Source organism: Sciurus vulgaris, assembly GCF_902686455.1.
Source record: "Sciurus vulgaris genome assembly, chromosome: X".
Lineage (NCBI taxonomy): Eukaryota > Metazoa > Chordata > Mammalia > Rodentia > Sciuridae > Sciurus > Sciurus vulgaris.
Genome location: NC_136471.1, coordinates 1,729,745 through 1,744,665, shown reverse-complemented (window position 1 = coordinate 1,744,665; position 14,921 = coordinate 1,729,745). Strand labels below are relative to the sequence as shown.

General features: G+C 54.3%; 2 protein-coding genes across 5 annotated transcripts; both read right to left on the bottom strand.

Moving 5' to 3' along the window:
• Positions 1 to 3,431: 3,431 nt before the first annotated feature.
• NAA10 (N-alpha-acetyltransferase 10, NatA catalytic subunit) lies at positions 3,432 to 8,164 on the bottom strand. The gene is made up of 8 exons (XM_079124784.1): positions 8,005 to 8,164; positions 7,488 to 7,586; positions 7,023 to 7,081; positions 6,281 to 6,326; positions 6,078 to 6,193; positions 5,831 to 5,875; positions 4,422 to 4,506; positions 3,432 to 3,745 (listed from the first exon to the last, which is right to left on the bottom strand). The coding sequence occupies exons 1-8, from the start codon at positions 8,023 to 8,025 to the stop codon at positions 3,509 to 3,511; spliced, it is 708 nt and encodes a 235-aa protein (XP_078980910.1). The 5' UTR covers positions 8,026 to 8,164; the 3' UTR covers positions 3,432 to 3,508.
• Positions 8,165 to 8,330: 166 nt separating this feature from the next.
• On the bottom strand, positions 8,331 to 14,336 carry RENBP (renin binding protein). 4 transcript variants are annotated; one of them, XM_079124772.1, is made up of 11 exons: positions 14,215 to 14,336; positions 13,858 to 13,967; positions 13,617 to 13,692; positions 13,383 to 13,458; positions 13,077 to 13,249; positions 12,515 to 12,739; positions 11,987 to 12,068; positions 11,517 to 11,692; positions 10,936 to 11,067; positions 8,688 to 8,775; positions 8,331 to 8,608 (listed from the first exon to the last, which is right to left on the bottom strand). In XM_079124772.1, exons 1-11 carry the CDS (start codon positions 14,239 to 14,241, stop codon positions 8,472 to 8,474), a joined length of 1,302 nt encoding a protein of 433 aa, XP_078980898.1. In that variant the 5' UTR covers positions 14,242 to 14,336; the 3' UTR covers positions 8,331 to 8,471. The 4 variants fall into 4 exon arrangements, with proteins under 4 accessions (XP_078980898.1, XP_078980900.1, XP_078980899.1 ...); XM_079124774.1 differs by having other exon boundaries at positions 14,245 to 14,324; XM_079124773.1 differs by having other exon boundaries at positions 14,190 to 14,313.
• Positions 14,337 to 14,921: the final 585 nt, after the last annotated feature.

The following is a 14,921-nucleotide window of genomic DNA, read 5'->3' as shown; positions in this document are numbered from 1 at the left end:
AAGTGCACACATGGGTACATATAACCTTGACCTACAGATCCGAGGGGAAGAGAGGCCATGCAGGTACTTCCTGTCTTGCAGCTTTAAGCAATAAATTCTCTTTCCCAGAAGGAAAAAATACATTCCCTCAGCTATGCGCCCCCCAACACATACACCCCAAGTACCAAAGCCTTTCTCTAAGATTTTGCCACATGCTCACAGGACCTTGAAGGAAGACATGGGAGTTAATCAAAATCTGGTAGGCCCAGGACCTTCCAGTCGCTGGTACCAATGCTGGAGTCCTCGAGCAAAGCTGGTAAGCTTGCATCCCTTCCCAACACACATGCAAGCACATGCACACTGGAACCTGTTCCTGTGTTAGGTGAGACCCACACACCCCACCATTGCCTCATGCTAAGGGAACCAGGCACCCATTCCCTTCATTAGCTAACCCAACACATCCTGCCTTCCTCCTATGCCTCTGGGCCCTGATTGGTCCCCAAAGGTCCTTCATCCATTCAGCAGAGCCAGGCACAGAACTCAACCACACAGGAAACGGCTGCTAAACTGGGCTCAGCCCCTGCTTTCAAATGCTTTCCTCAGTCCTTTTCGGACTCCAGAAATACCATATGGTGCCCCTTTCAGCTCCTGTTTCCTCTCCCCTTCTCCTCTCCTCCCCTCCTCTTTCTCTCTCTCATTGGGGACTGAACCCAGGGGAGCTTTATCACTGAGCTACAACCCCAGCTCTTTTTATTATTTTTTAATTTTGACACAGGGTCTTGCTAAGTTGCTGAGGCTGACCTTGAACTTTTTTTTGTTGTTCTTTTTAGTTATATATGACAGAATTCATTTTGATATAATTATGCACAGAATATATCTTATTCTAATTAGGACCCCATTCTTATGGATGTACACAATGGTAGGATTCACTATGGTGTATTTATACATGTACATACATGTATTTCGAACTGGCCTCGACCTTGCCATCCTCCTGCCTCAGCCTCCTGAGTCCCTGGGATTACAGACAGGCATCACTGCGCCTGGCTTCCGCCCCTGCTTTGAAACCTTGAGTGAAAAGCAAAAGACAACCAACCAACCAACCAACCAAACCCTTGAGTGATTAGTCCGGCTTTTAAGACACTTGTTTGGCATTTAAGGCCCTGAATGAAACAGCACCCTATTGCTGGCTCTATCTTTAGCTGTACTATTCCTCTGCAAAGAATCCAAAAGCCAATTATTTCACATAAAGTGAGGGCCAGGACTGCAGGATCTCTCTAAGCCCGTCGCATGTACCCTTGGCCCTGAGGGGTGATCGCAGAGCTGATGTAGTTAGGTAAACTGTGAAAGTAGACCAGAGGGAGATTAGACCAATGGTGAAGTTTGTCACCATATGTCCACATGGAAATGAGAGCAAGAATTAGGCAGTGAGCCCCGCTTCCCATTCCTTTGTCAGTTTTCCAGGACAAGTTTAATAATGGGGATTCAGAGGTCAAGGCTGTGCACCTTGAATGTGTAAGGGTTCATCTCCTGGGAAAGCCTCCCTAGAATCCACCCTCAAGCCACACAGGGAGGAAGCGAGGGACCTGCTTTCCCACCCTGTCTCCAGCCTCTGTTCATTGGCTCAAAAGCTGCCGCTCCTAGGAGGCGGATACTGCAGAGGCAGGGGAAGTGCGGGGCCTCTAGGGCCAAGCGGGCCTGCGGTTTCGGTTTCCCTCCTCCCTTTTTCTCCCCCGCTCCGCAGGTCCCACCTCCGCCCAGGAAACCTAACTGCCTCGGGGAGGAGGGGGCGGCTGCGCGTCTACCGGCCGCTAGGGCGCAGAGCACCGAGGACACAGGACGAGGCGAAAGAAGAGTTCCGCAGGACGCCGTGGGAGCGTCTAGCGACTCCCTCCCTCCAGAGCTGGGGCGCGGCCTAGTTAGCGCGCATGCCCGTCCTCTAGCACATAGGCGCCGCCGGACCAATCAGAGCCTGGGAACTTAGCCCGCCGCCGGCTTGCGAAGACACTGACGTAGGCGAAGTGGGCGGGACGAAGCGCCACTTGGACCCACACAAAGAGAAGCCTGAGACTTCAGCCAATTAACGCAGCCTCGCCTGATCCAGCGGCGCGCCGGCGCCTTTCCTGCCCAGGCGCTGCGGAGCTGCACCCGTCACGGTGTCCGCAGTTGCTTGTTGGTCACGCGTCAGGCGCCAGCCAAAGAGAGAAAGCTCTGGCCTGGGTGGTGAATTATTCAACCTAGCGGGGGAGCAGTGTGCCACCCGCAATAGCGGGAGCATTAAGCATAGTGACAGCTCAGGAGTGCGGAGCTCCGCCGGGAGGCCCAGGCAGAACCCGCTCAGGGACTAGCAACAACAAATGATGGCGTTGCAGCCAGAAGGGCAGGGAGGAAAGGCGAGGGAGCTGAAGTTAAGGTTAAGGTGAGGCCATGAAAACCTGAGGGCTTGGGAAGGATTTGCTTTTTGTCTTTTTATTCAAAGGAGATAAATGGCTACAGAAAACAAAAACACAAAACCTCCGAGGGTTTATATTCTGCATGGAACTAATGGTGGATATGTGACTTTATGCATTTGCTAAAACTCATAGAAACTGCATAACACAGGGAACCCTAATGCAAACTATGAGCTGTAGTTAACAGTAATGTACCAAAAAGAAAAAAAAAAATAATGTAACACAGGGAACCCTAATGCAAACTATGAGCTGTAGTTAACAGTAATGTACCAAAAAGAAAAAAAAAATAATGTAACACAGGGAACCCTAATGCAAACTATGAGCTGTAGTTAACAGTAATGTACCAAAAAGAAAAAAAAAAATAATGTACCAAATTGGCTCATCAATAGTAACAAATATACCACTTAGTAGAAAATGTTCATAGGGAAACTGACGGGGAAAGAGGGGGTAAGTACTATGGGATCAATTTTTCTGTAAAAAAAAAAAAAAAAAAAACTACTGTGGTCTATTCTTCTAAATGAAAGCTCAGGTGAGGGAGAAGATTCAAGAGGTATCAAGGTGGCTGAACACACAGGGCTTGCTAACCTTTCACATGGCAAGGGAAGTAGTTGGGATAGTTGACAAGGCTTGAACTGGATGGCAGGTTGGGACATGATCCAGATAGGAAACATGTAGCAGGGCTCCAAAGGCAGTGTCTACTTCCATGGGGGGTTTCTCCCTCCCCTCACACAAAGCTGCTGAAAGCCATTGGTCTTGGGAGTCCCACCTCCACAGCCCTGAAAGAAACCCTTCCCTTTTATTGGACTTGTGGCTCTAGGGCCCAAAGATTGTAAAGTTGTTATCCCCTGAACACAGGAGCTGGAGAGAGGTACCTCCCCAAGAATCTGCAACACACGCGCACACATTCCCCAAGGCTTCAGCAGCACATACACAAATTAGAACAATACAGAGTATTAGCTTGGGCCTGTGCAAGGATGATACACAAACTTGTGAAGTGTGCCATGCTCAAGAAACAAATGCCCAAGGCCACAGGCTGAGGTTTATTGTGGAAACCTGTGGGTGAGGATGGGCTGGGGCAGGCTCTAGGAGGCCGAGTCAGAGGCCTCTGAGCTGTCCTTGACGTCCGTGCTCTCTGTGGTCTCGCTGACTTCGCTGAGGTCCTTGCTGTCCCCACCACTATCCTCAGCAGCCAGGCCCTTCTCCTCACGACAGACCTCTCCTGAGCTGGGAATTGAATTGCCTTTGCTCTCCACCTTGTTCTCGATGGCACCCAGGACCACGTGCCTGCCCTTTTCCTTCAGCTCCAGATGCCGCCTCAGCTGCCACCAGGAGAAATGGGTAGAAAAAGACAAGACTTAAGCCTGTAGTCACAGGGCAAGGGAAGCTATGTCCAGTCACTGGCTGGGGGAGGGGCACAGTGAGAGGCAGCAGGGCCAGAGCAGGAACCCTGACAGACCAGGTGGGAAGACCTGACTTGAGTTCTGGCTCTGTCCTTCTCTAGGCCTGTTTCCTTGCCTGCAAAATGAGAGTGATTGTGCCTCCCTCAAACCAGCCGCTGGGAAGCCCCCAAGACAGCAGTGCCCTTTGAAGAGCCCTGCCCTCTGAGGAGGCATGGCCAGGACCCCAACTTTCTCCACAGCCCAGTTTGGTTTTACCTCTGAGCAGGTAGGTCACAGCTGTCCCCTGGGCATCCCACACCCCCTCTGGAAAGCATTTCATTTCCCACCTATAGGCTTCTCTCCCAGACAACAGAATCTTGGACGGACGGCCTCCTCTAGAGCCACCCAAGGCCAAGCTCCCCACTTGACCACTTAGGGAACAAAGGTAAAAGAGGGGCCTTGACCCCCAGCACTAGCGCCACAAGGGCTGGCACTAAAAGTTGGTATTCTTCCAGCCTCCTGTCTCAGGAGTCCTGAGCAACCAGCCACCTTCCCCAGCAGGGGCTCCCCTTCACTTCCAGGACTGCCGCTCCAGCCCAGCGGGCTGAACTCTTACCTCATCAGCCATCTGGGTGAGGTCCCGCTTCATCGCATACGCATCTTCACCATCTGCATAGTACTTGGGCTCCACTTCGCTGATCCTGGGGGTAGAAAGAAAACCCAAACCTGGGGGCAAATTCTCTTGGTCTCCTGGTATCATAGGCTAATGGATAGGTGCCATTTCCCCTGAAGGATCCTTTTGGAGGCAGCAAGCCCGGCAGAAAGGAGCTCCTTTCCAGTAGCCCCATTTCCAACATGGCCTTCCCTCTGCTGTCTCCAGCAAAGCCCAGCAGCAGGCGGCACCCACTGCCTTTACATCACTCACCCCAGGCCTGCCACTGCTGTACCCAGTCCAGCCACCAAGGTCTGTCTGTGGCTTCCCATGAGCTTAAACCCTGGGTTAGCCTTCCCCTTCCCTACCTGCTCTGCTCCCTGTCACTCCCTGAGCACATAGCCAGTTCCTCTGCCTAAGAGCAATGGGAACTGGGGGCAAGGAGTGCTGTGGCCTCTGAGTACTCATCCCCACACAGTGTGGCCCCTGCCCAAGCAGCTTAGGTGCAGTGGCCCTGACACTGGAAAGAAAGCTGCACTCATTGGCCTAGAAAGGCCCTGCCAGCCCTAAAACCTGGGAATTGTTGGCTTAGCATAGGAAGCAGCTCCCATCAGAGGCATCCTTAACTGGGTCAAAGGTCCCTCCCTGATCTGGGTGTTCAACCCAGCCTAGAGGGCACTGCCCTACCCAACACTCCTTTCTCTTTACCCCCAACCCCGCCAAACTGAAGCTAATTATGTCTCCAAGGGCCCTCCATGGGTAGCCCATCCCAGCCTCACTTTCAAGTACTTTTTGCCACTGTCTACTGAACACGTCCAGGTTCTCTTGCCTATGTTGGGCACATGAAGATGCCCACATCCTGAGCCAACCCACCCTCATCCACCAAGGATGCTCACAGCTCTAGGCCTCTTGCTGCTCTAGCTGGTGGCCCTTCCTTCCTGTGTCCTCCTTCCTTCTGCTCTCGAAGATGCTTCCAGGTACCTGGTCACTTGGGAGTCCTGCTTCTTAGCCTCTGCTCATGCCTGGGGACCATATCTATCTACTCCCAAACTTGAACAAAGAAGCCTCGCATGTTCTTTGCCACACTGCCCTTCACCAGCCTTGGCCAGTAGCAAGCCATTATCTCTTCCACCAGAACGTGCAGTGAGCAGATCTGAACAGGCAGGTGCCGTCTCCATGTCAGCTTTTCAGTCAGCAGCACTGAGTACGGAGAAGGATTCCTGGCAATATCTGGGGTCCATGGCCACCTCCCCCTCTTAGCACCCCCCCACCCCGCCACTGTGCCTGAAAGGCAGCTCAGCCCATTTCAACCAACTGGATAGGCCAGATCTGAGACCAGCCCCAGCCCCTTAGAAAAATGTAGATCTACTTACTGAAAGTTGAGGGTGTTGGAATAGAGGTGCAGGGCGGCTCGGTTACTGCAGGGGAATAAGGCACTGCTGAACTGCACAGACTTGGCCCCGCAGGCCATGTCCAGGTCCGACCCCTCCTCCTGGTCCCCCCTTCCCACTAATCCTACTTCCCAGATTTTCTCCAAAAGGTCGAGCACCCCAAAACCCACTTTTAAATGTCTCTTCTTCCCCCTCCCCGCATCCCCCCTTCCCTCAGCTTAGCTTCCACCTCTTTCTGACATGCAGGGAGACGTATTTGGCATTGAAGTTCTCTATCATGGCTCGAGAGGCCTGGTCCATCAGCTTTTGAGCCAGGCCAAGGCGCCGGTGGGAACGCTTCACAGCCTGGTGAGAGAAGGGTGGGTGGGGGTGGGATATTAAAGGCTGCCCCGACTACCCCTCATTTTCAGAGCCTTGGTGAGTCCCACTCACCAGTGAGGTGATATGTCCATGAGGCACATCATCTGGGTCCTCTTCCCTGGAGGAGAAAGGAGAGAGCTAGAAAGGAGCCTGGTGCAGGCACAGCCACCCCCAAGCATCTATGCACAGTGGGTGTGCAAATTCTTTGAGGCTGGTCTCGTAGCACCCCAAGATCCAGGCAACCAGATATGTACAGTATCAACAGAATATTGTTCTATGACAAAAATAAAGAGCTCACAAGCCACAAAAGGACAGGAAGGAAACTTAAATGCACATTACTAAGTGATAAAAACCCAGTCTGAAGTCTACAGACTGTCTGATTTCAACTATATGACATTCTGGAAATGGCAAGACTGTGGGGCTGGCAAAAAGATCAGTGGTTGTCAGGGGTTAGTGGGCAGGGAGGGAAGAATTGGCAGAGTACAAGGAAACAAGTCCTAGTTGTACCTATAACCCCCAGAGCACACAACACAGAGAGAACCATAGAATATAAACTAGGGAACTTAGTTAACAAAGTATCAGTGTTGGTCTCTTACTTATAAGAAATGTACTTAGTGGGACATGTTAATAACAGAGGAAATTGAGGGTAAGGGATCTTATGGGAAATCTGTACTATCTGCTTAATTCTTTAAACTTTAAGCTGACCTAAAAAGCAGCCTATTTCACTTTTTAAAACCACACAATCGGTATCTGTCAGACATAAGGTGCTCCCACAGTCCCAGCACTAGACTTCTCTTCCTCCTTGGTGACTCACATTTTGGCCAGGACATACCCCACAATCTTCCCATTCTCATCCTCAGCAATGTAAGAGAGCTGGTGACAGAGAGGAAAAGGAAGTCAGTAAACAACTCCATGTAGGAGCCAGAAGAACCCACAGCCCACCTCCTGCTGTGTGCCTGACAGCTGGAAGCAGCTCAAGTGGTGAGTTCTGTGACAGCTCCTGACCTTTGGGCCAAGTCGCACAGTTTTCCCTGCACCACACTGTGCTCTGTCCTTGATCCAGAAGAGAAAAGACAGAAGGTAGGAATCCTGTCCCCACCCTGTCCCTATTCTACGTTCCCTTCAGGCACCTCCTTTCCGTCTGCCCCTGTCCCCACCAGCTGAGAACATCCGCACCTCGGCCGACCACACAGCTCTCGGAGCTCTCGTGGCCTTGCCCAGTGGGGTTGGATTTTCCTCGGCCTGGGGTCCCCCGCTCCCAAATTCAAGCACTTCCCACCTGGGGCCAAGAGAGGCCATGGTAGAAGTAGTATTTCATCTGGTAGTTCTCAGGCAGGCAGAGGAGGTTGCAGTGCTGCATGTTCATCAGGTCCTCAGGCTGCAGGGGAGGGCAGCAGGACGCGGTCAGTTCAGGGCTGGGGTGACTAAGTAGACCTCGGTCAGGTGAGAACCCAGCTCCCCGTCGGTCTTCTCGGCCTCCCCTCCCCCGGGGCCGGACAGGGTTGTAAATATCTGACTTTGCACAGGGCCTGGTCCACAGCCGCTGTTCCAGGAAAGAGTGAGAGCTGGGAGGTTCCTGGAGCCCACCCAACCGGGTCCTGACATCACGCAAACAGAAGAGATTCGCAGCCCTAAACCCTGCGTCCCTGACCGCCTCCGCGGGCGGGTCCAGCCTCACGGCACTCGCAGCTGCCGGCGCGCAGGGCCGCAGGGCTGGGTCCCTCGGGAGCATGCGCACGCGGCCACCCGGTCCGGCGCCCACGCGGCGCGGACAGCCGCCCGCCCCGGCCCCTCACCCTTGCATTGCGGATGTTCATAACGGCGGCGGGGCTCGCGGGTCCCAGCGGGTCGTGAACGCGCAGTCAGCTGCCGCCGCGCTCCGAAGCGATGCTGGGCGGTTGGGGCCAGGCCGGGGCTGGGACTGGGGCTGGAGCTGGGGAAGGGCTCGCGGGGGCGGCGGCGGAAGAGGCGGTGCGCTGCGGGCCGGCCGCCGGCCGGAAGTGCGCGGCTACCGGACCCGCCCTCCTGGCCGCTAGGCCAATGTGCGGGGCGGTCCAGCGTGCGGGGCGGGCCTGTCCGCGGGGCGGGCTACTGTGCGCACAAGCCAATGAACTGAACAGACCCAGGCGCCGAGCGGGAGGGGCGAAGCACCAGCCCTGTGAGCTGGTGCCTGCGGGCTGCGGGACGCTTGCGAGACGCGGTGGCCGCCCCCTCCCGCGTACCCACAGACTCGCGCACACGGGCAGGTGGAGCAGGCTCAGCTTTATTCCACGCCGCAGCGGGCGGGGACAGCAGGCGGGGAGCAGGTGGGGGCGGGGGCGGGGGCCGAGGCGAGGCGGCTCAGCAGAGCGCCCAGCATCTCTTCGCACATGGCTAGGCACCGCGGCACGTGGAAGCAGCCTGCAGGGAGAGGAGGATGGTTGGGAGGGGAGGGGAGCCGAGTCCACGAACCCCTGCATCCCCGCTGTCCCACACTTACCTTTGAAAGGACCCCCCTTAATGGTGAGGGCGACCTTTCCCTCTCGATTTAGATAGCCAAACCACTCCCCATACTCAGGATCGCGAAACTGGAATAACAATGAGACAATGACAGCTAGACCCGGCAGAACCTGCCCCAATGTCACCGTCTGAGGAAGGAGCGATCGTGGTTCCCCCGCTGCGGGGGATTAGAGCCCCGGTTGACCCCAGGTGTCACTGCTCAAGAATCAGTGTTTTTAACAGCTACAAGGCGTCCTAGACAAAGATGAAAGCCGGGGAGTGGGAGGCAGCAGGCGATCTGCAGCTGTGTAACTGACTAGAGAAGGGTCTGCTGGTGAGGCGATGGAACAAAAACCCTACTCTGGAACCATAGTCACACTCCGTAGCTCCATTGTGGTGGCGGTTACACAGGTGTACTACATTCTCATAACTCCAGGAACTGAATCGTTAAAATGGATACATTTTAGTGAATGTGAATTGTACTTCTGGTCAATCCACTTAAAGAAACTTGAGGGAGGTTTGACCTGACAGGAAACTTTGTAACAACTGAGTACCGTGTTTCCTGCTTCACAGGTCTGTGGTCCAGATGACTTTGTGCGCATCCTGCACAGAGATCAGACTCCTGCTCTTATACCATGGGTTCAGTATGCCCCTGCCCAGTACCCCACTGCTTCCCAGACAGGGAACAGCAGCTCAGCTGCTGAGCTGACCCATTCCCCCACTCGTGTCCTGCCTGCATCTCATCCCACGTCTGTCCAAAGGACACTTGTCACTGCTTCCTTTCATACTCTCCAAGATAGATACACTACAGGGCCCTAGCCTAGGTCCTTCTCTTTTTCCTCACTGATAAGAGTTTAAGTGGAGGCCCTTCTCAGAAGGATCATAGAGCAAAACAATGACATTAAAGTCTACCATCAGAGTGTCCCTTTAGGGGTTAGAGGGTGTAGCTAGTGCTGGAGCACACTTGAGTGGCATGCACAGGGCTCTGGGTTTGACTTCCAGAACTGCAAAAGAAATGTCCATTTAAATTGCAACCTATGAGTTCATAGCCCCTGGTCAAGTGATGCACATCTGCAATCTCAGCAACTCAGGACAGTGAGGCAAGAGGATCTCAAGTTCAAGGCCAGCCACAACAACTTGGGAAGACCCTGTCTCAAAAAGAAAAAAGGCTGGGGATATGACTGGTAGAGTGCCCCTGGGTTTGATGCCCACTACCAAGGAATAAAAGAGTTCATGGGAGTTAAAACTAACTTTTGAGTTACATTGCTCATGTCCTTATTGTTTGACTACTTGATGTGACACAGGAAGATAATGCTCCAGCACCACACAAAAATAAAAAAGCAAAATGTTAGTAAAAACCTTCCCACTGTTTTCATCTACTTTTTCTTTTCTTGACCATCCAGATTTTTCTTCTCTTTATCGTTATGTTCCTTAGTGCATACTGATTTACATGTTAATTATGAATTTTATAACGGCTTAACGTCATCTCTATCTTGTTCAAATGTATCCTATTTCAATTTATAGTTATAACTGGTGGCCTCTAATTCATGCCCTTTATGAATACATTCAGTATTAAGACAGAGTCACAGGTGTAATGATTCCTAGTATTTAGAAAGTCATAACAAGCATGTGAGATAGTTGGCAATGTCTCTAACCACAACGTAATGTAAATAAATCTGGGATTCCCTTGCCTCCAGTCCCAATGGAAGCAGTACTAGATTTCAGTTAGAGATCAGTGCAAAGTAATTTTTCTCCTAGCTTCCATAGCCCACAGACCCCAGGATAAGGGCCTCTGCTACAGTTCCAGATTTAGCATCAAAGTGATCATAGCTTTGGAAACACATAACCAATCTTCATTCTTTCCCCACTACTTGGGCTTCTGGGGAACTCCTGGCTTGGTTTCCTTACTACCTCATCACTGACTTTTGTCTCCTTTGCTGGTCCCTCCTTGTTTTGTTTTGTTTGTTTGCTTTCTTTCATTTTGTTGTCCCACAGTTCTCAGTATTATCTATATTCTTATGGTACCTAAATATCTGTAGCCAGCCCAGACCCCTCCCTCTGAATTAGAGACTCAGAGACCCATCTGCAGCTCCACCAGCCTCCTTGTCCCAAGGCCAAGCAGGTCATATATGGTCCTGCCATGCTCCTTGTCCAGGTTGAACCCTGCCCTACTCTATCCTCCATTGCCTCAGATCCTTCTCCCTGGAAACCCACTGTGGGCTTTCAGGGGACAAGGGGGCAGCACTCACCTGGCGGAAGGTGTACTCAGCCACCTGGTAGAAGACACGTAGCAAGGTAGGGTCCCCACTGTAACTGTAACCCATGAGGAAGGCAATCATGGCCTCACTGTGTGGCCACCAGAGCTTCATGTCCCACTCCAGCTAAAAGCAAAGCAGAGGCAGGTGGCTGAGAGCCTGGGTTCCCTACAGCCTTCTCAGTAGGACATATTCCCATCCTCTGGTCCCAGCTCAATTTCCCTCTGGCTCAGGCACTTGGCGTTCAATTGTGAGATATCTGTGGGTGGCTCTGAATGGCCCCTCTGACCAGGACATATCCCAAGAGTCTCCTTAGGACTAAGTGGAAGGACAGGCTTCCCTTTTAGCCCTTGAATCAAAACTCTGTCTCTCTTGTCTACCTGTCTTTAAGCCCCTTGGACACTGTTCCCACCCATGACCAGCACAGCCATCCTCAGTAGTCACAAGGCCATAGCACCAGGGAGTAATTCCACTCCTGGTTGCTGCAAAGCAAGAATCACTCCAAGATGTGGCTGATGACAGGGAAGAAAGCCTTAGCAAAGAGGCTGTTAATCCATGCCCCTGGGAGCACCAACCTGGGTGGGGCAGAGGTTGTCAGCATCCTGGAAGTAGAAGAGGCCTCCATGCTTAGGGTCCCACCCGGAGTGGAAGGGCAACAGTAGGAATTTGTCAATAACGTGAGCTTGAAGTTCAGGGTCACCTTTTCTGATGGCATGACGAAGCAGGAACCAGCCAGCTTCCAAGGCGTGTCCTGGGGAGGGGTAAGGTAAGGCAGGAACCAGACCCTCCCCAGGCATGGGGAAGTCAAGTCCGTGGCACCACCCTTCCTCCGTCCATAACCTTGACAGTTGTGTTCGCCCCCAAGGGATAGTCTGCTTGAGCTCTACAATCCTGCCGCAAGCTCCCCTGACTTACTACTTATGCTCCTGCGGTCTCCTGCTCCTCTGTGGAGAGTGGTGGGAGGAAGGCAACTCCCCTCACCCGAGGCCTCGAGCCTGAGGTTGTGCCTTCCTCTAGGATCGACTCAGTGTATTCTGCCCCTCACCTGGGTTCTGGTGTCTTCCCAAGCAACCAGAGAGTTCTTTGCCATCTTCTGACACATTCTCCAGCACAGCTTGTCCATCCCTCTGCCGGGAAAGAGGCAGGAGCAGCCAACTCTGTCTCTAGCTCCCGGCTCCAAGCAACCCCTCCCTTTTGCCTGCCTAGCCACCCACTGGATTCCCTCCCTTGGGCCTGTGGGTTCTAATCCTTGCCTCAGGCCTGAGCCTCCTGAGGGGGAAGGGTAAAATAGTCAATGGGGTCTCACAGTGCAGGAGCGGATGCCCACAGGCTGGGGAGGGACTGGACCAAGTCTGGGTTTTCTGCCCAGGGACTCTGGCTCCCTCCCTTCCGCCTTTGGCCACACCCATGAGGCCTGCTTGGAGTCTATCTTCCCAAGGGCTCTGGGCCGCACCTCCCCCAGTAAGTCTCCCCTGGCTTCCTTGTCTGTAAAGCCGGATGGCAGGTGGGTGGGGCAGAAGAATCACCCCAGGGAGTAGGAGAGCAGGTGTCATCCTGCCCCCTCAACACACACCTGGACGTGCTGCAGAATCCTCTGGGCACACCAGTCGCCCAGCTCTGCATATTTGCCTGCCAGCTCTTCATCTGCCTCCCCAAGCTGCTCCACCAGGTTGAGCAGCATCATGGGCACTGCCATGGATTCTGCAGGTGGAGTGCCTGGCAGCTGGGGCCGGCCAAGCCCCGATGGGTCCTCTCGAACCCAGTGGATGATCTGATCCATCATCTCCACTGCTTCATTCTGCAGGGAGAGGTGAAGAAAGGAAGGCCCGGGTGAAGGCTGTTTTGCTTCTGACTCAGCTGTCCTGTCTCCTAGGAACCTGCAGGGTCCTGCGGATACAGCCCTGTGGCAGGAGGGTTGTGTCCTCTCATGCACTCCAAGGACACTTCTCCCAGCTCTGCTTTAGGATCAGCCTAGGGGCCTAGGGAGGAGGGGAAGGACCCATCCCAGCTAGGCACAGGGTGTGGATCAAGCCCTTTCTGCCCCAGGCCCCTGCGGTGATACATAAGGTGGGGCACCTCTTCAGGATGCACCCTTAGGCCCATCAGTCTAATTAGGCAGTCCCCCTCCCACAGACCTGGTAACGCTCTTCCCCTGTCACCCTCCACAGCTCATTCATGGCCATGGTGTAGAAACACTCGCTGAAGATGGTCCTCTGCACCTTGACCGGGAGGCCACTCTGAGTCAGCACAAAGGCACACTTCTTGCCAGGAGGTGCAACCCGGGCATAACGCAGCAAAAACTCGCCACCTGGTGGTTGGGGAGTTGGCAGGCGAGGACTCGGTGAGGCCCTTTCCCAGATCCCTTACTGCTTCTAGACCCCTCTAGGAATGCCCCTGCAGGCCTTACTGAGTCCTGGGGAGATGAGGGTAAGAGGAGGCACCTGCTTTGGCTGAGTCCAGAAGTTCGGAATGGCGGAAGCGCTGGAACTTTCGGTACAAACGACAATACATCCATACCTGTAGGGGGATGGGGCCAAGAGGGGAGTGGCTTGGGTTTGGGGGAAGCCTAGAGGTTCCCATTGTGGGAAGAAGAGTGTTGAAATGACAGGCCTGCGTGGACTGTCAGGAAGGGCCCAGGGGTACCGTGTGAGCCATGAGGCTGGGGACACCCCTACCTGCCTCCCCTGCAGCCAAACATATTTGAGGTTGTCATACACCTGCCCATCGCGGCCAAGGCATGTGAAGAAGCCCCTGTGAGACACAAAGGGTTAGTGAGCAGGGAGGAGCCTCACACCTCTACACAGGCACACAGGTGCACAGCCAGGCTGGGGCCATTCTTCTGTGAGTCGCATTTGAGTGAGGTAGAGGCTTGGGAGGGGCAAACACCCTGCTGAGGACACCGGGAGGGCCACGCACCCATGCTCCTGGTCATGGGAATGCTCCATCCAGAAAGCCACCACTCGATCCAGCTCCTGCCCCACACGCTCCTTCCAGGCACGAAGAGTCTCCCACTCCTTTTCCATGTCCTGAAGGGGGACTCAGGGCTTGTAGGCACAGCTACCCAGGAGGACTTCCCAATCCCCCTGGGTCCCAGCTTCCTCAGAGGGCTCGAGCGGACCCCAGAGCTGCCGGACCCGTGCCCCCATAGGACGCAAAGTCTCGGGACACAGCGCTCTGGGCTCCCCCACCACCACCTCTGCGCTGGACTTCTGACCCCACCTCGGCTCGGGCCCTCTCCAGGACCGCACCTCCCCGGTCAGTCCCACCACTGGCCTGTCGCACTCGGAGACCCCCGCTCATCACCCTCTCCTCCAGGAAGCCAGACGGAGCTGGTAGCGGTCCCGTGACTGTCACTCAGCTGACCGAGCTGCGCCCCACTCACCCGCCCCTTCTCCAGGTTCCGCTGGGCCAGGGGGTGGGGCCTGGGCGAGGGCGGGGAGTAGCCCCGCCCCCGTGCTGAGCCCTGCAACGACCCTTGGGCTTGCGATTGCTTCTGCTGGGCACCCTCTGCTGGAGATCCTCTTGGTGGGCAATGCTGGTTGAGTTGGCAGGACAGTCTGGGACGGCGGGGAGTGCAGGAGTGGGGCGGGGAACTGGGTCTGAGCAGGGTGGTGGCCCTGGCAGGTTTGTGTGGCTGGGTGCAGCAGGAGAGGGGACAACTGAAAATGCCTGAATCTAGAAGCCCTTCTGACCCATGACCCCACAAGGTGGACAAGTCCTTTTTGTTGAGTTAGTTCTTCTCTAGCCTTCAGCAGTCAGCACTGGGCAACCATTGGTGCTCACTTCACTCAGGAGATGCTGCTGGCAGGCCAGATGGTAACTGCAGAACAGAGCAGGCGTGCCTCCAGCTCTCTGGGCCTGTCTTCCAGCCACCCAGTCTGGTTTGCATTGTTCAGTGACTGACCCCATCAGGTGCTCCAAGGCAAGCTGACTGAACTGTTCTTCACGCTCCCTGCCAATTGGCCAGCCTCACTGCTCAG

What these genes read in the sequence shown, in the direction of transcription:
- RENBP (XM_079124771.1), bottom strand. Translation starts at nt 14,241, where the DNA reads ATGAGCGGGGGTCTCCGAGTGCGACAGGCCAGTGGTGGGACTGACCGG. An exon ending in GGATTCTGCAGCACGTCCAG is followed by an intron (nt 12,069 to 12,514) that starts GTGTGTGTTGAG and finishes CTTTCCCGGCAG; the next exon opens with AGGGATGGACAAGCTGTGCT. An exon ending in CTGAGTACACCTTCCGCCAG is followed by an intron (nt 8,776 to 10,935) that starts GTGAGTGCTGCC and finishes TTGTTATTCCAG; the next exon opens with TTTCGCGATCCTGAGTATGG.
- NAA10 (XM_079124784.1), bottom strand. Translation starts at nt 8,025, where the DNA reads ATGAACATCCGCAATGCAAGG. An exon ending in ATGGCCTCTCTTGGCCCCAG is followed by an intron (nt 7,082 to 7,487) that starts GTGGGAAGTGCT and finishes CTCTGTCACCAG; the next exon opens with CTCTCTTACATTGCTGAGGA. An exon ending in TCCCTGCATGTCAGAAAGAG is followed by an intron (nt 5,876 to 6,077) that starts GTGGAAGCTAAG and finishes ATTCCCCTGCAG; the next exon opens with TAACCGAGCCGCCCTGCACC.